The sequence below is a fragment of the Prenolepis imparis genome, unplaced genomic scaffold (genome assembly GCF_030444845.1).
Source record: "Prenolepis imparis isolate NDT839.2.m4 unplaced genomic scaffold, iyPreImpa1.0 SCAF_8, whole genome shotgun sequence".
Classification (NCBI taxonomy): Eukaryota; Metazoa; Arthropoda; class Insecta; order Hymenoptera; family Formicidae; genus Prenolepis; species Prenolepis imparis.
In genome coordinates, this window is record NW_028141166.1 from 18,507,022 (window position 1) to 18,532,821 (window position 25,800).

Genomic DNA, 25,800 nt, shown 5'->3' on the forward strand with positions numbered 1-25,800 from the left:
GCATAGTACCTTGCCGCACAGTTGGCAGGTGAACAACTTCTTCGCTGACTGGGTGCTCAGAGAGTTCAAGGTCAGCCCCGTCATAGAGGTGAGCACTGAAACACAACAACGCACCTCTCATGCAGCTGCACACCCCTAACACACTTATTAAACCCTATATCTCGAGATTAAAAAAAAAAAAACGACCGCGACACTTTCCCTCCTCCTCCTTTCCCAAATTACTCTTGTATTTTTTTTTCGACAGTGATTTCAAGTGATTTCGTCGCGTACGATTCTTTTAAAGTTTGAAAAATTAATGGACGCGTATTTTCAAAGACCCGATCGGAAGAGTTTATAATAATTTGTCTCTCTTGTGACGATTGATATTTTATAGCAAGTATGCAAGTATAATAAATATATCATAAACTTTTTTTTTAGATCACGAAACTATATTACGAGTAGCCCGCGCTTAATTACACACGTCGTCATCAATACTCTCTGCAAAGTCTCGTTTTATCTCATCCTTCTTTTTCGCGATAAATCATAAAAGCGGTATTTTCGCGCGAAACAATTTTAATTCTTTTACACACACATGGCGTTTATAGTTATTAAAAATTCTGACAAATTACGTATTCGAAATTTCACGGATTCAAAATTTACATTTCAACTTAACTTTAAAAGTTTGGAAAAAAAAAAGAAAAAAATTTCTTTTTACGAAAATATCTCTCGAATGGTCAGCGCAACTGACTGAAGTCAATCCTTTTCTTCACCGCAATCTCCCTCTCGCTTCCTCTTCCTCCTCTTCTTCTTCTTCTATCCTTCTTCTACATAGATCACGCCCCGCGCATTAATCAATCCATTAAAAACGGGACTCGCGTCGTTAGAGAGGCAATTATGCGCGTTATATGGCACGTCCTTGGAAACAAAAAGAGGGAGGAACGTGGAGATGTGGAAGAATCGACGGGGCGCTGTTTCTCTTCGTGGGGAACGAAGTAAGAACTTTCTTTGATGGCGAACTCTCCTCCGACCTTGTACGGAGTTCCGACTACTGCTAATTCGGAGAGAGGGATAAGGACACGAGAGAGATGCGCGCACGCACATGCATGAAATAATTCGCATACGCACACATACACGCACGATCGAACACAACGTGCTTCGCACACGTGGTGTGAAAGCCGTGTGCGAATGGGTGCGTATATGTACGAGAGGGAAATTGTGCCGGGAGAGGAGACGGGGATGCACATTGCTTCACAGAATACGAATTTGTGCGTTTAATTTCTCTTACGCGAGGGACTCTCGACCCTGTATACGTACGTTGTTAACGTGCGGCATTTTGCAAGTCACTGCGCTTTTACAGTTCGAGAGGGTTGCGTTTACCACTTTGCGATTATCACGTTACGTGCGATGAACACGTACTTTCTGATACGTACGTTATAAAGCAGTTTCGGACAAAATGATCTCATTTATCAAAATATATTCAACGTATAATAAATACCGCATCTCGTATGTGATAAATTTTACCGAGTTGTCGTAATGGAATTATAACGACACACTTTCGTGCCAATCTATACATTATCTTATGTATATTATGCGGCAATTTTTGTTGATCCGATCTTTCTCATTAATCACGTCCATGATTGCTTCAGAATAATTTTCCATTAATTGTTCCAAGTCCTCTAGCAACATATCTCACTTTGCTGAAAATATAATCTTTAAAGGGTATCTGAAATGATATTACTTAGAGAAATAAACAATAAGAAGATGAAAGGGAGTGGAAATAAAGGAGGGAGGAGGAGGAGGAGGAAGGTAGGAATAGATAGAATGGATAACGCTGAACGGAATGTAAGAACATGCCTATGGAAATTCGCACATTCGCGCATATATATAAAAAATATATCTTCTATCAGGAGGTAGAATGTATACAAGCTGGTTGGTGCCAACTTTTATATTATGAATATGCATGTACATTGTTCGACGGGTCTCAAATGTGTACACGAAGTCTAACAAGACATGAGAGAAATGAGACGACGAGAGAGTAGGTACACTGAGCATTCTGGATGACATTTAAAGCATGCAATTCGAAAAAAAAAAACTAAACAAATAAATGTAAACATAAACGTAATAATAAATGTGCGTGATTCTGGCGGGCTGCGCGCGACGATTTTTAAATCGATCTCCCCCTCGTCCCCTTTCTGCTTTCTCGTATTTTGATTTGACGAGATCTCGGGGATCCTCGATTTCGCGGATTTGATTTTTCGCGATTCGATATTATATATACATCTCTTCCTTGCTTTTACTCACCGTTTCTTACGTTTGCTCTCGACACGCGACAGAAATTTTCTCTTGCAAGGTTCTCTTTCTTTCTCTCTCTCTCTCTCTCTCTCTCTCTCTCTCTCTCTCTCTTTCTCTCTTTCTAAAGATTAGTACGAAAAATAAATTTCGCTCGAGAGACAGAGTTAAATCGAAAATTGCAATGTCAGGAGCTTCCTGATCGTTGAAACGAGTCGTTCTTACTTCGTACTCCTCACGGCAGCGCGTCCTGATTAACGCGATCGATGCCTAAGCGTTGAAGATGATTTTTAACTTATCTCATGACTCATTATTTGCGTTAATAATCATCGATGCAATCGGTGCAATCCGAACTGCAATCTTCGTCGTTCAGTTGCGCGCGAATGTGATTTACAAGGCCGAAATAGCAAAGTAAAATACAGGAAATATAAAACAAATATAAACCGTGTATCAATATTCAATTCACATTAGAAACGCACGATTATTATTTATTTACATATCTTTATCTCTTTATCTCTGATCAATCAATTCTAGCGAATGCAATTTTCCATATTTTTTGGGAGAGATATTGTTTTTTTTTTTAATATAAATATTTATATTGTATATTTTATTTTAATTTTCTAATAATTCTCTTGTTTAATAGCTTGTATCTCGACCCTCTATTCTTTTTTTAAAAATTACATCTCAAATTTTTAATCGATTTATATCGATGATTTCCTATTATATTTAAATAAGAATGACATTCAGTATGTTATTTTTTTTCTGTATGGGGGGGGGGGAGGCGCAATCCTTGTATATGTAATTAACTTTTAACACAATTGACACGGTGCTAGCGGCGATAATGTTGGATTAAAGTTATTTGCGAAAAATGTTTTTTTTTATCGCAGTACTCGAAATAAAAAGTTTGTAAATCGGAGCGCTGCGAGATTTATCTTAACGTTGTAGTTTAATAATATATATCGATGATATCTGTTACAAAAATGTTAACCAATGACAAAATAACGTCCGTAGGACATCTGTCAAACCATAACGCATCGATATCACTTACCTTCCGGCTGAAAAAAAAAAGAATCAATTTCGCTATTATATATCAGCGACAAAACTTTCGCGTACGCTGAATAAACTGGTGCAGTGTTATGTAAACATGACTTTTTTTATATGGGTTTTTTTTTATATCGAGGATGTGATAGGTGACTAGAAAAACAAGTGAAAACACAAACGAGTTATTAAACCAAATAGAGTACATTTCTTATTATATATAAAAATGAAAATATATTAAAATGCATTTGATATTGCTTAAAAATAATAATAATAATGTGATAGTATAATAATCATAATAATCAATCGTATAATTGTAATAATAAGAGAGTGTAGTAACTGTATTGATCCAGATAGTAATAATAATAGTAGCGGTAGCAGCGGCAGTAGCGGATAACGTGATAATAGTGATCATAGTGAACGCGGCAGCAGTAATGGCAGCATTCGAAACTCAGTAACGAAACTAATTACGATAATTCGTTGGTGTGACAACGAAAAGAAGGGATTCGATAATAATAACAATAATAGGGTAATCGTAGCAATAGGGATAGCGATAGCGATAATAAGGACAATTACGATGTCAAATGGTAATGTTGATGGCGGTGAAAATAATAATAATAATAAAATAATGATGATGATATTAATATAACTGTGTCGATGACGGTGATGATCAATGTGCTGACGAGTTATAATAATAAAAATAATAATGACAATAACGATAATAATATAGCAATGATGACATCATGATGACATCGACAATGTATGATTATACATAATTAATATATACATACATATATACATGTATATGTATATATATATTAAAAACCGAACATTATACGTGAAAAATAATATAATATATTATCACGGGATAGCGCACTATTTTTCGTTTAAAGAACAATTCGCATATTTGTAAATAATATGGATGTAGGTCGTGCTGTTTCGTTATATTACATTTCGTCTGATACGCACGTGCAACATTTTTTATACTACATTATTAATCGATCCTTCGCGAAGACGTTTTGTACCAAACGGAATCATCTTTCAAAGATTTTTTCAAGTATTTTTGATTTTTTTTCATAAGCCGATATGTATTATAGATTCGCGACTTGACGTTTTGTTGCGTGCAAAGCTTTCGGACAATTGAAACTCCTTATATTCTGCATCGCTTCTGCGCGTTTATATTCGACGATCGCGTGCGGATATTAGGAGAGAGAGAAGGCTATTTGTTCGATATCTATGTAGATATCCTAATGTAATCCTATTATATAACGCAACTAACGGAATTAAAAGCTTATTGTATTGTTAGAAAGCTGTCACGCGAAAAAAATTCTCGCCACATTCTATATTTTTTTTGCTTTTTCTTTCTTTTTAACAGCTGCATTTAATAAGGTGTCCTATCGCGCTTATTATTTAGTTCTATGGAAGTGTAACGGAGCAATTTTCCATTATGGGGAAATAAATCATACGTATGTGCCTCGATGAGCAACCACATAACCCTCGCATGCTCGTCATCAGAGAAAAAAAACTAGGGATGAGAGAGAGAAAAAGCGAAGATAAAAAAATTTTTTAAAAAGACTGGGATTGAGTCGAAAATGAGTGAGCTCGTTTTCTCGATTGTTGTACTACACAGTCGACCTTAACATTATATCGATTATTACACCTACTAATGGATATATATGCGCGCTCTTCTCCCTCAGCTAAAGGAAAAATAAAAATAAGAAAAGAAAAGGAAACATTTTCCTCTCGCTTGGCTTATCCGATTTCCGCGACTTCTGCAACGCGGTGATCTCTGCCAATCCTCCTGTCCTTATCGCGCGTTTTTTTTTTTCATTAATATAAAAATTTATAAATTCTTTAACTTATATCATTTAGGTACTTGTTTTAAGCAACGATTTGGTAACATCAGTCAAACAATTTTCACGCATCAGTCCAACGTTTTATATATATATATATATGTATACATATATATATAAATTAATACACGTCGCCCAATTAATAAAATGTGCGATGTGAGAAACGAGAATCAGTCCAAATCATACGTCGATCCAATCGTGTCGCAGAATAGCAGCGAAATAAACTACACGCGTCTATATATGTATAGTATATATATAGTAAATATATATATATATATATATATATATATATATATATATATATATATATAATGGAACGTCCTTGTGGTGTATGATTTTCTCTCTCGGGCGCAAATTAGGTCAGTCTGTTATTACGCGAATTTATATAACGTAGGCGTCTCCCTATATATGTATATATAATTTTCAATGCGATAAAAGGATCTCTCTCCCTCTCTGTTTCTCTCGCGAAGCTGCGCGGCCCGCCGCGACACGTGCGAATCAACAAATATTTTTCAGTCTTTCGTGCTCGGGAGCCTGGTATATTAGGCGCTAGTCTAGCGAAAAGTCAAATCAAAAAGTCGCAAGCGTCTCTCGCGCTTTTGCATTTCAATAAGAGCGATCTCGTGTTTTGTCGCGCGTCATTTTCAAGCTAACGAAAAATCAATTTATCACAAAAATTAATATAAACGTGTTGTGTGACTCTAGAAGTTATACGAAAGCTCGAAAAAATATATTACAAATACTTAAACAATTCTTTTATATAATGCGACAATATATACAATAGACGTTAGTCGCATTAAAAAATTTGCGAATCTCGCGATACTCTATTTTTTCACAAGATTCCCCTTTTTTTTTATGGAAGACCGATGACGATATCTACATTATATTACTATAACGATTGACGAGACATTTTCATAAAGCGATTGTACATTGATAATATTTTCTTTGATATAATCGCGATAATTTTCTTTAATTGCACAATATCCTTTTGTAAACCATAAGACTTCGATAACGCGCGTTTGTCGTCAATAATCTTTATAGTACGATAGATATATTACACAAACGTCTTCACCTGTCTTTACTTGAAAGCGTTGCGCAACCGAACACGATAATGAAGATTGACATTAAATGGCCTGTTCATACCAAACTGACGAGTCTTCGATATAACGTAAACCGGTGGTAATCTGTTGGCTGCACGATATCGCGTATTACAGGAATATAACACAAAAGCGAAGAATTAAACGAACAATAAACAAAGAAGACGCTCAAATAAATCTCCATTAATATATAAATTGTAGTTAAATATTCAGTCAAATTTACATTAATTTCATTAATAATTTATTATTCGCATTAATATCGCACCGATCGTTGATCGGAGGACATATATATGTACATATGTGTGCATACACGTATACGTGTGTACATTTGTACGCGTATAAATAATGCACGAACGTACACAGGCATGTCACGCACACACATATAAATATATGTGTATGTATATATATATAATTATATTTGGCCATTTTTACAGTAGTCACAAATTCGTTTCATCGAATAAATCTACTAAATTTAAATATTATCAATATCAGTTCTTTCTTGTCCTGACCACTATAAAATTGTGTTCGTTATTCTCGTAATTTAAAGCTTCGTTCTTTTCATCCTCTCCATTCTTTCGCGATTTAACAATCTTTTTGCTTTTTATTTTAAACTCCACAACGCAATTCATCCTTCTTATTTATTAAATTACCTGTACTAATGCATTTTTTTCATGTCGCGCGTAATTTCGCCCTTTTGCTCGTCAAAGATGCAAAAATGTTTTCAAAAATCTCACGAAATATCTGGCACAATATTCTCGATACGTTGTCTTAAATATAAAAATTTAGTGTTTTCCGAACTATAATATTGTTCAAGAAGTACATATAATACGATATATTAAAAGAGAGATAAAAAACATTTTATGTATGAATCGAAATCATTATCAACAACTTTCCTATCTTTAATCGAGTTAAAAAAATTTGATGACAATGTTTCACCCGATGTGTATATACATTGTACATGTTAACGATATTAATTGACCATAATCAATTTTGTCAAGTATATTTGCGTTCTGAAAGATGTATCAATCCGTATTAATATACGAAAGGCGGAAAATACGCGCGACGCAACGTACGCACTTTGCAAAACATATTTTAAATATAAATTATCATAGCCTATCTATAAATGCATTTTAACGTGCATGTACACTCGCGTCAGAAATTGCCTATACGAGCCGAAGTGTGCAAATCGCATATCGATATGCGACGCTCGTGAAACACGCGAGCATGCCGAGCATCAGTTCGTCACGGGTCGAATTCGCGTGGTTGTGTCTGGGGGGAGGGGGGAAATTCGTGCACCTTTTTTGCAAAAAAATATATAATATATGTATATATAGTCACGCACTCGTTTATCAACGCGCCGCGCGTTGCTTCTCCGATCGCGATGCAATTATCGAGTGACAATTTTCCATTACGCGATCGGTGAGAAAATTCGAAGATCTGGCGAAATACAAATCGGTCCGGCGAGTCGACGAAGAACGAGACACACACATAAAAATGTGCCGTCTCTTCTCAATCAAATCGGCCGGCGAAAGAAACGCTAAACAGGGGTTATAGAATTTACAGAGGGTGGCTAAAAAGTACGTGCTTGTACAGGCAGGAAACGCGATGAGGCCCCGTCCTCGATTTCGAAATCGGCTCGCGAAGTTAGACCTCACGATCGCATAATTCTCAGTCATACACGTTATTTATAATCCTACAGCTTCAATGTAACTCATTCGCAATCATCATCACATCCCAATTCACGCTGTGTTATACGCAGGTCCTTCAGTCGTATTGAGATTTACTATGATTCAGCCTTAAATACAATCTCACACCGAGAGCTTACTCTCTCCTCTAGTCGCGATTTAAATTTATTTATTAATCTCGCTAGAATTTCGCGAGAGAGTCTCTCACGCGTCTGATGCACTCGGGTAAATAGTCTTCCGCCAACGAGCGATTCGACATCGAGTTTTAGTCCTACCCGGATTTCCATTTTCTATTATCGAATGTGTATCAAGGAACCTATTTTCATTAACGAGAACACAGGCGCTAATCTCTCTCGTCTCACTTTAATTGTACACCAGTTCAAGAAGGTCTTGTCTTTAATGCGGCTCGATCAATGACCGTCGCGAGACATTTCGACATTTCCAATGCGATATCGACCCATGATATTCTATAGACTATGTTACAATTTCGCCGAAGATTGCCATACCTTTCGCAAATTGCGATATCGGTATAATTACGATCGCTGCTATCGTGTCACTCTGACGTCTCGCATCAGTATTATGGTGGATTCGCGTTCGTTTGCAATTGTGCTCTCGACATCCCTTATCGTGTCTCGCAACTCGTTTACGTAAAAAAAAAAAAAAAAAAAAAAAACCCCCCGCGAAATCAAAGCGCAATTATATTTATCCTCCCGAAAAACTAAAAGATGTATATATATCTCTCTCTAAACCGAATCACGCACACAACGATCGTGCTTTAGGCCGATGCGCGTGCATTCGTGAATCTCGATTCTGTTTTTCGTTCGCGCGACACGAAATAGTGATGTCCCGGTCGTCTATATAGGCTTTTTACTAACAATAAGTGTGAGTACCGTGTCACTACTAAAATATAGCATTTGCGGTTATACGATGACAAGTATTACATGTACGGCTGTCTATCGGTGAATTATTTAGAATGCAAGAGTGTAATCAATCGTCCGGATAATCCACAGACAACGCAAAACTCAAAGATTGCGAGAACGTCTGAAAGACATTCTAATATATTAAAATATCTTGTTTCAACAATTTCTTGTCATTGGTTTTTTGTGTCGTTCAAGCGTTTTTAATTGCGCGTTATTCTTCATCATCTTCCCGTCCACTCGATCTCAAACTGATAAAAGTCGCATTTTCAAACCGCGCGATTCGATGACACGGTCTTTTCCTCATACTGAAAAGTGATCAAAAAACGCGGTGCAACTTTTCGAGAGATTCGTTCGATGAAACGTCGTAAAACGCGAAATGGACGGGAAAGAACGTATTTCGAATGAAATATTCCGGCCGGATATTACGGAAGTCAAGTACTCTGTGTCTTTGGAATATATTATAATAAAGCAAGAAAGCTTTCTATAAAAAAAAAAAAAAAAAAAAAAAACATTCGAATATGACGCGAAACAGAACAACCGTAACACAACAGCGCGATAAGAGTAAGAATATAGTAATAGTAATAATACCAATAATAATATTAATAACAATATTAACAGCAATACTATTATTACTAATAATTGATAATAATGATAATAATTGCAATATATATAATATGTAATGAGTAATAATAATAATAATAATAATAATATAATTAATAGAATAATAACAAAGTAAGGTACTTTATGTAAAATTCGTTAGGTATCGCAAAAAAAGAAAACGAATGTAAGTCTACGTAGAATAGCGCGCTAAAGCATTTAATATGGAATGAATATATTAAAGTAAAATATATATACTATATATATATGTGTGTGTGCGTGTATATATTAAACCATTGCATCTCTCATTTTTCCCCGATTCAAGTGACGACGAAGAATCACGGTATAAGAATATCCCCTCGCAAACCTAGCGCAAATTAGTCTCATCTAATCCCTTCTGCCCGTTGGATATCTTTACGTTTTCTTCAAACCATCTTCGAACCATGCACAAATCGGGCGATATTTAATATTGAAACGATTAAACTCTCGAATGCTGTGCCTCATATTCTCGGGGCTCGCTTGCAGTCTTATCGAAACTTATTTTTGGACGCTTTCTACCTATACTTAAGCTGGACGATTGTGTCTCTCTCCGACACTATAAGAGCTTCCCTCCAATATAGTCGTATCCATCCTCTCGCGCGTTATATCGATCTAACTAATAAAGCCTAAATTAATTCGCGTTTCATAGCCAATAAGCGCTCTTGACATGGTTTCGACACCGATTGTCCTATTATGCTGCGAAACAATATCGAAGCTTTAGCGCAAAGTGCGTCTATATACGATTAAATCCCAAACTAACGATCTTGAGATTGAAACAGCTCTATAATTACGGCGAGATCTCAAATCTCTGTGTTACAGACACATCGTAATGAGCTTCATGTTTATTCTCGAAAGGAATCACGGATAATTGATCTGCAAGGTACAGGGATCACTCTCGATGTATCTGTAGCATCGGAAATTGAACTCGACGAGATTATACCCTGTGATCGTCAATCTCCGAAATGTGATATTGAAACCAGCGCCAGATTCGCGCGTATCCAGTCCTATCGTGTACGACCTATCCGCGCGATACGTATTTATTATACGAAAGGAAAAGAAACGTGTACGAAAGAACGCGTACTCTAGAATAGAAAAAAAAAAAAAAATAAGTACAAGTAATTATATAAAATTAAAATTATACACACTCTTTTATATTCTTTTAATCCATTGGCACTGGGTCCCGTATAATCATAAACGCCAGTGGGTGAATCTTACGTGCAAAATCTAAGTAATCACTTCTCTCCGTGTAAATATAGCGTGTGCGAATAATAATGATTAATAATAATCCTCGAGGATTACGCGTCGAGTACGAAAAATCAACTCGGGAGGGGGAAACCGATCCTAATTCGAACCATTCGATTGCACTCCCGTCAGTCTCATTCTTTTCCATCACAACTTTGTCAATTAATTAAATCCTAAAACTTTTCTTTGAAAGTTCGGGAGCGCGACATCAACGTTAATATATCACCGTCTCGTCATAATGTCCGAAGAGCATTATTAAAATAAAAAAAAGGAAAAAAAGAATAGAGATATATATCTAAAATAATTGCGCGAGATCGGACAAAAAGCTTTTTTTTCCTATCGATTTCTAGTCCGCGCGCGCGCGCGTAATAACAATATCCACCATTCGTACACTCGTATCTGGAAGCACTGATTTTCTCGAGACGACGTCCGTTTTTCTTTATTTTATGTTTCTTTTTTTTTTACGAAGATTATGTTGTCAAGCAAGTCGAGAAGCTGCGAGGAAGATGTTAAGGACGCGCAAAAACCTGGTTGAACACAATGGCGCAACATTTGATTCCTATTGTTCTCTTTTCGAAAAGACGAGTTGCTTTCGACAATCGCATCTTCCTCGAATGAGAATCGAGCGGAGAAAGAGAATTCGCACATTCTTGTGCTTTTCAAAGACTGGTCCCAAAATGTCAAACCCATTAAATGACCGATGTGAATCGATGTAGAATGTAGACGATGTAATAACATAACAATTGCGTTTCGAGTCTCGTACAAAACATCGGCAAGTCCGTTGCTAATCTCGTATATAAATTCTCACCGTGTATTAACCGCTAAACGTGCCCGTCTAACTCGCATCTCGCGTCAACCATTAAACCTTGCCACGAATTATACTTTTATAGTTTATAATATTCTAATAATCGTGACAATTAATAACCGAGACAATATATCACGGCGAAGGGTATTTGCGTTTCAGTCGGAAACTTTACACGATTGATAATAAAAATATTTTCAAACAAGTGCGCGAAGATCTCGAACGAGGTAAATTAAATCAGATTAAATCGGACGGTCACATTCGGCGTTAAACGCGCGGTAAGATTATATATAAATAAACCCCCGATGAATCGAGAGTATATGTACTGAATGAAGTCGTTTTTCTCTCCAACCGCGCTTTCGACGTCGCTTTTGGCCAGACAGAATTCGAAGAAGAGAACGACGCGATTCTCGCGAGGGATGACGTCACGCTGCTGACGACGACCAGGTTCAATCGCATACACTTCCCGGTCGCGCAGCGCGAGAACCCTTTACAGGTGTCTATTAAGCTCGTTTCGTGGTGTCCCTTGGCACGTATAAGACACGCGCGTACGCGATCACTTCTATTTCTGCCTACGGTGGTAGATGCTCTTGTGGTTGTTCAGGCTGTTGAGCGTCCTGAACACCTTGTGACACAGCGCGCAGACCGCGCTGTTCAGGGGCTGAAAGTGTTGTTGCTCTTTGTGCCGTTTCAAGGTGAGCTTCGTAGAGAGGGTCTTGCCGCACACGTCGCACGTGTAACAGATCCCTGGCGGTAGCAGGCTACCGTGTAACGGATGCGACAGTCGCATCGCGAGGATCGCCGAGGGCGGACCTGAGATCCGCGCGTCGGATTTTTAAGATTCGGATTCGCGCGAAAGAGAGATTTTTTTTCCGTTCGAAAACACGCGCCATGTCGTCGAAGACGCGAGAGATAAGAAATGCGAGAATGTGAGAGAACAGAGATAGTACGGTCGAACGTTTTTTATAAAGCGATAGACAAGCATAAAGCGAACGAGTATAATATATGTGTAAGTTGATAAATATAGCGGATAGGAAAAAAATGGAGGCGCGTAAGTCGATAAATTGTACGACGAGAAGAGAGTAGATTAAATATGTGCATAAAAATAAAAAAAAATATATAAAAATATAGATACGACAAGTATATATGAATAGATATAAAAATTATAGAAGCAGATATATTAAATGTTATATATATATATATATATATATATATATATATATATAAACGTATATATATATAATGGTATATATATATATATATATATAAACCAGCGCAAAAGCGAAAAAAAAGAAAAGAAAGAAAAAAAAAAGAGAGAGAAAGTAAATCAAGTAACCATAATCCGTTACATATGCATCGACACCCAATTAAAAAGAAATATTTCCATTACGAACCAATATTTGTGGTGTAGGAGGCACACGGAGAGCCACGTGTGTGGATGGACCCCCAGCGTAAGTCCGTGTTCGTGAAGGTAGCGGGTAGGTACACACAGAACAATGACGAACCAGAGCCAAACGTATAGCCGAGCGAGCGGGACCGGGAACAAACAAGAACAAAGATACGACTGCTATTAATATCACTTGGACAAGATTAGTTACGATACGCTGCTAAGTATTCTTGTATGATTAGGGCTAGAGAGACGGGGGCGAGAACGGGGGAGGGGGTAGAGAGGGTAAAACAGGAGGTCTTCACTGACAGTCAATTATAAGTCGATTATATTGATCGGTTTGGACAAGGAAGATGGTGAGAGTAGATCGGTTTGAAGTAGGAGGGAATGAAATCGATCTAGAGAACAAGATCGGCAGTGGTATCAAAGAGTTACTGAATATCCATCGATACTTTTTACAGACCAGCCCTGTTGAAGTGTCCCTATATATACGAGCCACGTGATTGCTCGAGAGTTTCTACTGCCGCATGTAGCCGCAGCTTATATTAAAAATGTGGCTCGGAGCTCTGGTTTGTCATTGGTCATGCATAATAAACGCGAAGATCATAGATCACGCGCCGAAAACGATATATGCAACTTTTTTGCGAATTTTCTCGAGGTTTACGTTGCGTTTTTTTTAAGTTACGTACATTCCTTTGTGTTTTCACTCTTGTCTCATTTTTACTTTCTCTCTCTCTCTCTCTCTCTCTCTCTCTCTCTCTCTCTCTCTCTCTCTCTCTCTCTCTCTCTCTCACGTATTACATTTATATAATTTAGTTAATGAAGTATCGAAAAGAGAGATTTCGTTCTTTGCGATAACGAAAAGCTCTGATAGCTAGAATCCAAAACTTGCGAACATATTATCCTGTTTGCTGTCATGGAGAAATGAGGTAATTGAATGCGAACGTGAGGATATGAATAACTCGACTTTCATTGTTCGTCTCGCTTTGTATCTGATAAATCGTGATCGAGTGTTGGGATTAAAACTTAAACCAAGAAAAAATCTAGAAATAATTGATGAGGCAGTAAATTATACTTTGATATATATAATTATTATGATATATATGTAATTCGTGAATACTTGTGAAACAAATAATATTTATATGACGGGATGCCGAGTGAAACAGAAACGGACGCTCGATGAGAGAAAAGAAAGATTCGAAGCGAGCTTAACAAACAACGAAATATTCCGCACATACCTTTTTCCGAGCTGTAAAAGTAAATGTACCGCTTTCTTCCGGGATATTAACTGATTTTCGATGGAAAAGGAGTAGTATCTCTGGTGTCAACAGTAGTGATATATAATGGTAACTTTTATATATATAACATAATATTGTAGTAACGGTCATAGTAGAGAGTAATAGTATATATAAAGGCAATAGTAGCAAGAGCGACAATAGCAGCAGCAACAATAATATGAAGACTTGCCGATAGAGAAAAAATGTTAATGGTGATAACAATTACTACAAAACACATCAAGTAGGAAAAATAATGATAACATTAATTCGAAGGAAAAAAATATAAATCTTATTTGCGTTTATATATATATAGATAAGAAAAAGGATATATATATATCTATATATATATACAGGGTGTCCGGTGGTTCGCGTTTCACCTGTCGTGGGCAGATTCCTGGGATCATTTGGAGACAATTTTTCCTCAGCGAAAATGTCGAGGGAGGTCATCATTTTTTGCATGTTCCCAATTTTTGTCATCATGTATCTTTGTAACTAAGTCTTAAATTAAAATTCTATTAAAATAAACTCTATCTGAAATTAACTGAAGAATGTGATCTTGTTAATATTTTATTTCCACAAGGCTTAGTTTGTGAAAAACCCTTTATTTTCAATCGCTTATAACTCGAAAATTATTGGTGCCTCGACATTTTCGCTGAGGAAAAATCGTCTCCGAATGATCCCAGGAATCTGCCCACGACAGGTGAAACGCGAACCACCGGACACCCTGTATATATATATATATCGAGGAATAAACGTGCCTTCCCCAAAAATGCGATAAATAAGCGAAAGTACATTAATACGCGCATTCACACGCACGCACGTGTTTTCCGTATCGTCGTCGATAGAACGTGCGTTAATTTTTCGGCGATTATAATCTTTTAGAACTCGTATCTCTTTACTCGCGCGAACTTTGACAATTTTATTTATTTATTTATTTATTTTATTTATTTATTTATTTTTTTTTTTCGATGGTATTTATTAAACGCACAAATGTTTATTTTAAATTAATAGAAATACATTTTAAAATTGCTATTAAAATAGAAATACAGAAACACACACTGTAATGTGTAAATCTGATAAAGTGCATGCACAAAATAAAAAGCATTAAAGTTTAGGACAATTTGAGAAATTATTAAATCGTAATACTTATGGAACTATACGTTAAATCACATTACTTGTACTTTATGGCTGCTTCTTCTGGTTGCGTTTTAAGTTCTTCATATTAATTTGCTTCTTTTAGCATATATAAGTTTAGATTATTCTGACAAAGAAGTATTTCTCGCTAATTTTGGATATATCTCATAAAGCAGTTTAAAATAAGAGATTTGTATTTTTTTCTATTTTAAGTCGCTTTACAGTTTATCAAAAATAGAAAAGGATGTTTTTATAATTTCCTTGTAGGATAAAACTAATAGTCGATAAATAAAACTTGTGCAAAATAATGGATGCAAAGATAATCCTTTCTGTACAAAATCAATAAAATTTTTGCAATATATCCATTCATCGTTTCTAATTCAATGAGTTATAAAAATATCAAAATTAAAATTACATAGAAATAATATTAATCTTTTGTTCAAATATTACGCAACTTGTCAATGCTGCAAATAGAGCGCTATAAATTGAATTAATAACGCATGTATGCACAATGTCACCATATAAATATTTAAATCTCCGAAAGTTCGATCTCATTATTAAATTATTGGCAAACAAATCTTGTATCTCGTGGACATGGACATAAATATTGCGTATTAGGAAAGAAGGAAAACGGCGGGGAGAGGGGAAAAAAGAGCGCATCATTCTATTTTCTAACTTGTTTAAAGGAATATGGAGTTACGAACAAATTAGATACATTAAATAATATTTTATTATCCCGTTTTGTACCGCACCTTTTTCTTGTACCGTCACGTAGGACGATAAATGGAAACAGAACTTGTCTGCAATTATCGCGCGCGTATGTATGTGTGTGTGTGTGTATGTGTTTGTTTTTGTGTATGCATGTATGTATGTGTGCTCTCGTCACATAAATAATATATAAAAATAACAACAAATATCGCGGCCCTTGCGCTAATCGAAAGTCGAAGGAGTTATGCCTATCACATAAGTAATCGCTCAGGATTGTATAGATATACGCGAATCTTTTCTCCATCTTCGATCTTTCTCAACACTATTTACAAAAGATGCAAATATAATATACTTTATGGGACATTTTATTTTATTTTTTTCTTTTTCATAAAAAATATCAATGCAACTTTGCGATATCGTTCGTCTACTCGAAACGATACACTCTGAATTTCGCGGTTTACGCGTTTTTTTATTTATTTATTTTTTTTTATTTCAAGACGTATATATATTCGGCTCGCATTTCGTCAACAATCGTCACAAACGCAATGACATTGAAAAATGGCTGCGAGATAGTATAACAATCGAAAGGATAGAAAATTATCCGGCATCGAAACCCCGTAATTAAATCCGCTCCAGAGATTCGATTTCATTCGCGTGATATAAATTTACGCTTACAACAAATCGAAACGTTACATTCAAAAATCACGTTATGCAGAATCGTACGACCGGTGTTGCTCCTTCACTTGCCGTCTCGTTAAATACTTGAGGTATATCTCGAGAATATAACGATAGCGGAACGGAATGATTTTATCCGAGCTACATTTCGAATCCGTCAATAACCAACATCCACTGTACAGTGGAGAAATTGGTATTTCAATCGCCAGCGATCGCAGAATTCGGTATCGCACCGGATCTTGATCCGTAACGTAAGTCTGTGCGGCTGCGCGAGCACACGATAATACACTCTCGACACCAAGAAATTCACGTCAGAGGGAGAGAGAGAGAAAGCGCGGGGGACAGAGGAGGCGAAGTAATCTCATCCCATTCGCGGATGCTGCTGAGCCTGGAGTTGCTGTTGTTGCTGTTGTTGCTGCGCAGAGTAATTTCTCTCGATGTGCTCTCCTCTCTGATCTCTCTGCCATTCGCGGACCTGCGCTACTTCTTTTCTCTGCTGCTCGCTTTTGTTGTGCTGCCGGTGGTAGATGCTCTTGTGGTTGCGCAGACTGTTTAGACTGGAGTAAACCCGCTTGCAGATGTTACAGATCGGTTCCTTGCTGGGCCTGGTGTGCACGTTCTGTATGTGCCGCTTCAACCGCGTTAGGGAGGTCAGGTTTTTGTTGCACGGCTCGCATCGAAACTCATCGCTCGCGCCGCTGCCGGCCAACAGACCTGGCGGCAGAACCAGACACACAGGGGTTACTACTTTTGTGGGCTTTTGGCGCTCGAAACGTCGGGGGCACAGGACAGGTGGACAAGTAGACATTAGACGAGGGGCGGGGGGGGGGAAGGAGAGGGGGTTGAGATAGACAGAGAGAAAGAGAGTGAGAGGACGTGCTCATCCCCGTGCTTCTCTACACTTGGTCAATCTTTTTTTTTTTTTGCTCTTTAGCCGCGATCTCGCGATCGCATACACACACACACCACCATTTCACCACTCCTACACCAAGTGTCGATAGAACCGACACCACCACAGTTTTCTCGCAGCTGAGAAAATATCGTGCGCCCGTGTGTGTTCTTTCTCTTTTTTTTTCCTGTTTGCCTCTTAGTACTTTTTATTTTGCGCCTTATTAATCGAGCATACGTCGTACCACCGTCACCCGACAAGCCGTGCCCAAATTTATGTTTACGTATATGTGTGTATGTGTGTTATTTCTTAAAACCACCTAAGAGTTATATGCAGGTGCCGATGCTGCTTGCGTCTCATTGCATGATGTAATAACGAGTATTGCGAGGGAAATGCCTCCTAACGCACGACAGACGTAACCATTGTCACCGTATCTTTCGTTTTCTTTCTTTTTTCGTTTTTTTTTTCGACCGTGAGATTTTTCAAGATTTATCCGATTTCTCCGGATACAAGTTTGTTGACATAGTCATCATCGTGATCGTTAATCCTTTCGACATAATCATTACCGCCAAAGTCCGTGTCATTGTCAACCTCGTCGTCGGTGTCGGCTGTCAACGTCATTCTTAATTTTTATTCTCTCTTTTCCTTATTCCGTTACTTTATCGTTATCGTAATCGCTAATCATCGCGTCGCAGTTATTTTTTTTTTCTCATTTTTATTTCGATCATTGTTTCGTTTTATTCCGTCCCATCTTCGAACAAGCCATCTCAATCTTGCCATTCAATTATGCATACTTCGATGTCCAATACTGTCGGGGGATCGATATCTCCTCAATCTTCAATCTCATTATCATCATCGTTGCAATAATGTTTCATCCCGCAATTAGTTCAATTATCATTTATAACGCCGTATAATAAACCGTTTGTAACCATTATTATTATAATGAATATCGTCACCGTCCTTGTCTTTATGTCAATATTCTTCAGCATAGCCATTATCGCGTTCGTCATTCGCGTTCCGATTATTGTCGTTTCTTTTTTTTTTTTTTTTTTTTTTTTCGATTGCTGCATTCACGCTACGGACAAAGTTTTAATTTTTTATTTCTCGCGATCAATTTAATTAGACTTGTATGGAAAATTTTGCGCGATAGATTTTTATTTTTCTCAAGATACGTTGCGCAAGATACGTTTCTCTATAAATTATACTAATATTTTTCTCTAGACTTTGTTATAAAGCAATATACTAAGCGAGAAATAATAATGTTTTTCCATTCGTTTATGTAGAAAGGACATAAAAAATGTCGAAACTTCATTTACATAAAAAGTGCTGATTCACGACATAAGAAGTTGCTGATAATTTTATATACAGTCAATATTGCGTAATTTTAACGACATTGTCAGAGAGTAGAACGATGTAGAATGTTGGCAGTATTATGTAAGATCTCTTTTTATACGCGCTTCTTCCGCGTTATCTAATATTATTCCAATTTTATTCAATTATACATATTCTATAAGAAATGAATTATTAATTACACTTAATATAACGTAGTAGTACAAAATGATGAGAATTAAATTCTCGTTAAACATACCGTCGATATCGATCGAATACGATGACAATGGTAATAATTACGACGCTCCATTTCGGAAGACTCTTTTACAGCATCCTCTCTCTTCCTTTCTCTCCCTCTTTCTCTCAAAACACGTCACATGTGACGTTTACTTCTTTCGGTCGCAATTAGGATAACATAAGTGCAAGCAGTTCCAAGGTTTCACAGCGAACAATCGTGAGCGATGAAGTTAGTGTTTCATGACTACCAGATATATCCATGTCGATATGCATATTATTTACAGCAAAATAGAGCGTAGTATCTTATATATATATGTATATATATATATGTACATGTGTATACGCGCATGTGAATATGCGCGAGAGTGTGGAGATATGTGCGAACTGTGTACACAAATGCGATATCTGTTTCTAATGAGGTGATGCGATGAAGCGTAATGTTCTCTCTATATATTCCATGATTGATGGTATTTTCGCGTAGCCTTGAGGGCGAAAGAGAGCCCCGTCAACACAGAAGTTCTTTCTTCTCGCGCGATATTTAGGCCGTGAGATAGCGCGCGTTCGCTCATTAGAAACAATATTTCACTCTTTTTAATATCATCTCTCTTATTTCTCGACCAGTAACTCGACGACTTGTGTATGACCGTTTTTTTTTTTTTTTTTTTTTTTTTTAATACGTCGCGTTATAACAGTAGGTGTAATACGGTCTAGCGAGCTTGTTTTCTTTCTTCCCTTAAATACGCAATTACAATCTCACGAGTACACAGGAACAATAGTATTTGTATAACGCGAGTTTTCGCGGAACGTAACGTTACGTAAAATCTCTTTATAATCTATTGTACTATAACCGATAAAATGTCAGGGGGTGCAATGTCAAACGACATCTGATTAATAATTAATTGTGGTTTATTAAATGATCAATCACAGCATTTTTAACAGAGACTTTAATTTCACGATATATTCGATATCGAGGAACATTTCTAAGTAAAAATAAAATAATTCAAACTCTCTTTTTTCAATGCAGGATTTACGAATAGCAGAAATCCCATGAAAACATGTTGACTAGTAAAATAAAATTTGTGTTTATACGAATAGGAGTAACGCAACATGAAGAACAGACAGAAATAAAATTAGAGATTGAACCTAGTATAATTTTGGTCAACTCAATTTTTGATATTATAAACGCAAAATCTCAAAATCAATATCTGATCTCGGTATTTTTATTACCGTGAATAAGTATAGAGATTGTACTTGCGTGTCTAAAATATTAAAATTTGAATTCTATGAAATTATAAATTATATGTGTTAATATTCCCACTAAAAAAAGGAAAAAAAAAAAGAAAAAGAAAAAAATATATATATAATCTATAAAATCGACAACTATAGTACGACTATGTATTGTATTCGCGAAATGACTGATGGCTTGTAGATGGCGCCGAGAAATTAACACCGATGATTTCTTTGGTCTCGACTGAGGTAATCTATCGCCGGAGGGGAAATGAACGACTAGTAATAAATCTCGCTCCGCAATACTGTTGTGATACAATTACAATACATCAGCGGTGTAGAGAGAGAGTGTGTATAGTAAACTATAACATACTAATTAGCAGAACACGTTTCTAACACAACGCGGTTGTTGTGTCCGATTGACAAGCGGTAGATTTCTTCCCCCTCCCCTTCAAGAGCCGCATACGCAACATTCTGCGTTATATCATAATTTTATAGTCGTTAGGTTCGTCTCTTCTCTCTCTCTCTCTGATACGATAGAGATTCGTCCGAGATGGACAGTGCACCCATTTAATACGTGACTTCGCATTGAGCCTCGTGCTCTTTACGATCCTTTCTAGCGTGATACTGGCTCTTGTGACTAACCAGACTGTTTCGGGACTTGTAGCTCCTGCCGCACTGATCGCAGGACAGAGACTGCGGCACGTAAAAGTGCGTGTCGGCCAAATGCCTTTGTAGGGACCACGCGCGCGAAAAGGTCTTCTGGCACAAGTTGCAGTAGGTGCGATTCGAGTATTGACCCTGTTCCTTGTACACGACGAAGCGCGACGCGTCCTGTTGCTTGGAACCGTTTCGCGATCGTAGCCATCGTAAATCGGCGTCGTTATTCGAGGAGGATCTTCCAGACGTCTGCTGCGATTGCTGCTGCTTCTCTCCTTGACACTCGCGATCTCGATTGTCGTGCGTCGAATCGAGATCCGTATGATCCTCGAGCGTGTGATCCGACAGGAGGCAGGACTCGTCTATTATCGGCGAGACCGGCTCCGATTTCAGCACGATCATCTGATCGTTAATGTTGTCTAAGAGATCGATTATCGGTAGTTCTTGCTGATGTGGCTGATGCTGCGACGGTTGCACCGCCGTCTCGCCGCACCGATCCGCGTTCGTATCGCTTTGGTTCGATTGCTGTATTTGCCGTTGGTACTCGATGTTGATAGCGGACTGCCAACCCCCGTCCTCCTCGGCGACCTCCCGGTCTGCAACCAAAGAGGAGGGGGCTGAGTCCAACCGGATTCACGCGACATCATTTAGAGCACCATAACGAGCAACTTTCGGTTAAAAAAATTGATATTTATTTTCTCTCTCTCTCTCTCTCACACACACACACATACACACTCTTTGTCTCTCTGTCTACCATGCGGCTTTTGATTTTCGACAAAAGTGGAACTCGGACGCTTTCGAATTAAAATGGGTCATGTACTTTTAACGTAAACTCAAAGAACAGACGAGAGCGATGTTTTTTTTGTCGTAAACGATAATTGCGAGACAACGAGAGTCGACAAGTCTGGATCGATTTAGAAAAGATTCGATCTATTCCCGAAGAATTATTAATAATAGATGGCGTCTATTTGTGTAATGTGTGACACGAAAGATTACGTGACTGTGTAATATCAATCATAATTTTATATCTACAACGTTTTGTAGGATAGAACATTTGATCAAGATTGCATTAATTAAGATCTATACAGTTTCGTTCTTGACAACAAAGTCATAGAGTTGTGAAATGCAGTAAAAGTTGGATAATGTGTGATTGAGAGAAATCAATCCAATGCGACAATAGTATAATGCAGATAATATGCATTGAGAATTGATTTGCGTGCCGGCTTTTACTTATTCGGCGTATTATTTTAACACCCATGATTCTTCTCTGCCAAATTAAATAACTCTCGGATAATAATACGGCAACTTTGATTGAATTTTTCCCCCCTGCTATGCATTACTAGTAAAAAATCTAGAAGGAAAGAGGAGAAGCGTTTAAGCTCGCGGAGATTGAATGATCGTTGCGAATAACTCGGCTCTTTAAAATCTATCGAGCGCCGAGAGACGCATCGGCGCAAACTTGACATTACGTAAGTAAAGTAACACATTCATCGAACGACGGGATGCCAACGATCGTCTCGTCAACAAGAGAGCACGGCGGTATTCGCGACGCTTCTTTGCGGGATTTTACCCAGCCGGTTACCCGTGGCAACGCTACCCCACGTCGGTCCTCCGCTTCACCCTCCTCCCTCTCTTCGTGTTTCGTACCCCTCGTAATCCTGTCGCGAGCGCGAGCGCGCACCTCCCGGACCCCCGCATTCTCCCCGAAGCGTTCCCCCTCGCGATACAACCGAGAAGAAGATATATACGTAGGATGTGTATTATTCTTAATAACCCCTGTATGCCGTTATGCTGTATTATGACTGATGTTGACTCTAAGCGCGAAGAGAGAGAGAGAGAGAGAGAGAGAGAGGGCCGGTTCTCTACGATCGATAGGTCGTTCCGCTTCAGGTAAAAAGCGAGTCGGGACGAAAAATTCGACGCGTTTGAGAATTTTAAATTAACTTCGCCGCGTGAATATCGAATATCTCTCGGCTAGTTTTTTTTATCTAATCTAACTGCGACATTGACGGTTATCCCTCGAGTGTACGATCGGATAGTGGTGATCGATGGGCCTTAATCCAGATATAATTTCGAACGATAATTATTGTTGTGATTTATAATCAATTAAATAATCACGTCGTTTTTTTTTTTTTTTTTTTTCCAAACTCGGAAAGACTCGCATTTGAGACATGTGCGTAGAATATTTTTTTATTTCTCCGTCGCTGCACACACAAAGTGCAGTTTTAAAATTTCAAGATAGACCGCTTGCATGAAAAATATCGCGAAACGAGAAATAACCCGTTCTTGAGCTCGTCACAATATCCGTACCCCCAGCGGGAACGGGGTGTTCCCGCAATAGGCAAGCATTATGCCGATAGACAAGAAAATCTTTTTTTTTTCTACACACGTTCAAGAAACGATGACATCTGCGGGGGGATGTCTGTGCACGGCGGGCGCGTTTATTCTTTCTCCCCCCCCCTCCCCCTCTGCCCTTCCTTCAAAAAAAAACCCGTTTGGACAAACGGAGAGAACATGTTTTACGATGCGCGAGAGACATCTCTCACAAAGCGACTCGGGAGTTTTCTCATGCAGATTGTGCATCGCTATTCTTAGCGAGGAGCACACTCCTCTAACAGACGCAAACACAACTCGCGATATAAGCCAGTTGCACTTCTCGCCGCCTCGCGTTAATCTACATAGATTATTCGAAACTTGGAGAAATATATATTGGAGCGATTTGAGGTGCATTCGCGGTTACGTAAACGTCTCATTATTTCCATCATTTCGGTAATAATGTGCGCAGAGGTCAATCGGGGTAGTAGCGATACTGGAACATTTTTTAACATAACAATATGTGTTTATGAAATCATCAATACAAGGCGGTGTAATATTCATTTTAATAGATGTTATATATATATATGAAATAGGAATTACAACTATTTATTGTAGCACGACAATGTGTCGTACGATATTGCATCGTAGGCTCTCTTCATATTCTCCATCATTTTCAATTCGATTAGTTATTTTATTTTCGACGAAATAGATAAATATTATCGATGATTCTCCGCGAGGTGTATAAATTTAAAGATCGCTCCGCTTGTATATATTTCCGATATGTATGTATACCCTCTCAAAAATCTCAGATAAAAGAACACGTATCCAAATAGATAATCGCCGATAGCATTAAGGAAAGTCTGAATAATAATCTATATAGTAGTGTCGCAATCGCGCGCTGCAATCACGCATTTCTTTATGAATCTGCATTATAACCACCGACTAATAGCGTGACATCGCTCTTATCGCGATTATTATGATCGATAACATCGTCTTCCTAATCGACGATATATTTATATGAGGAAAAGGGAAAAGCTTGTTTGGCAGATTCGTCAAAGAGATCAACGGGCGTCGAACGACATACGAGAGCGAAAGTGCAATCGTCGTGGCCTCTGCACCTCTCCCTCCCCTTTCCATTGTTCCCTTTTTCTCCCTCCTCCTCCCCTTCTACCTCGCCTCGTCATTTCTCTAACTGTTCGTCTCCCGAATCCCGCTTGTTTCTCTCTCCCCTCGTTCGTTTCGTCCGCCCTCGCACTTAACGCACACCGATACCATATTGCACAGCTTTCGAGGTCACCTCAAGTTCATCATCGATAATAGCGCAAACAAAAACAAGCAGCTAGACCTGGGCGTCCCCGATAAGTACGTACTACAGATAAAAAATTCCGTCGGATTTGGTTCGGAGCGAACTTTCGTTTAGCCTTGGCGGCTATCCGAGAATACGTACCGTTAATACGGACAGGGGTTCCCTAACCTAGGCTTGCGCCATATAATCACACGAGTCTATGAAACTCGCGAATACACCGCGGATGGATGAGGGTAGGAATTCTTTCCGAATAATTTAAGTCGGGATTCGTGCGCGATTTTAAAGATTTATAAACAACCTTTGCGAGTACTTTAAATTAATCATCGGGCTTTAGAAGAATATTTCAAACTCCGAGTATCGAGATATATAAATGTTTTAAAAGAATTATAATACGCAGATGACAACTTAATTATCTGATTATTCCGCGAAATCGTATGATTGGGCGAATAAAAATTGAATTTTTAACATGATGTAAAATTCTTCCAACTGACAATGCTAATTTTAAATATTAGGTCGACGATATCGAAACAATAATTAATTCTGCATAATCACGAGCTATAATACGTTGGCTTATAAATCATTTAAAATTGCATTGAACATCTGCAATCAATCTTGATGTATATCGTATGTAAGTCCCATGTTTCTCGATATATCGCGTCGAAAAAGATCATCGGCCGTTCTTTTCCACACGTGACACACGTGTTACGTGTAGCGGGATGAATGAACGACGGGAAAATTTATAGGCGGTTGCAAAAAAAAATGAGAGTCACTGCATCAACACAGTCGTAGCTACCGAGACAGCAAAGAACCGATAGAGGATAGCGAGATGGTAAAGGGGGGAAGATAGTAAAAAGAGGGGCGAGGTATAGAAAAAGAAAGAGAGAGAAAGAGAGAGAGAGGTGCTTCTACACGAAATTCATGTCATTTTGGCACAGAAATTCATCAAATTTCGCATGCCATTTATTCGCGGTGTCAATAGATGGCGACGTGTCCGGATTTGCGTTGCTCTTTGCAGGTTTTTGGTTGGTTGCATTACGCAACCAACATTTCTCAGCATCGGCAGCGAGAGTTTAAAAGCCGAACGCGCGATCCACGATCGGGAAAAAAAGAAAAA

The 25,800-nt window shown here is 38.0% G+C and overlaps 3 protein-coding genes across 6 annotated transcripts in view; 1 reads left to right on the plus strand and 2 right to left on the minus strand.

Annotated features, from left to right (window-relative positions):
• Positions 1-25,800, plus strand: part of LOC145940008 (uncharacterized) — a 127,674-nt gene that overhangs the window by 26,094 nt on the left and 75,780 nt on the right. The window lies entirely within an intron of this gene.
• Positions 121-25,800, minus strand: part of Br (broad-complex core protein) — a 54,213-nt gene continuing 28,533 nt past the window's right edge. For 3 of the 4 annotated variants that reach the window (XM_083044748.1, XM_083044747.1, XM_083044746.1), the window contains one exon: positions 19,824-21,660. In XM_083044748.1, coding sequence (XP_082900874.1) covers positions 20,975-21,660 — 686 coding nt within the window. In that variant the 3' untranslated portion in view covers positions 19,824-20,974. Of the gene's footprint in view, positions 12,355-19,823; positions 21,661-25,800 lie in introns of those variants that run through there. The other variant, XM_083044749.1, reaches the window with a different exon arrangement.
• Positions 13,661-18,672, minus strand: LOC145940007 (uncharacterized). Its single transcript, XM_083044757.1, has one exon. It carries the CDS (start codon positions 17,528-17,530, stop codon positions 17,084-17,086), a length of 447 nt encoding a protein of 148 aa, XP_082900883.1. The 5' UTR covers positions 17,531-18,672; the 3' UTR covers positions 13,661-17,083.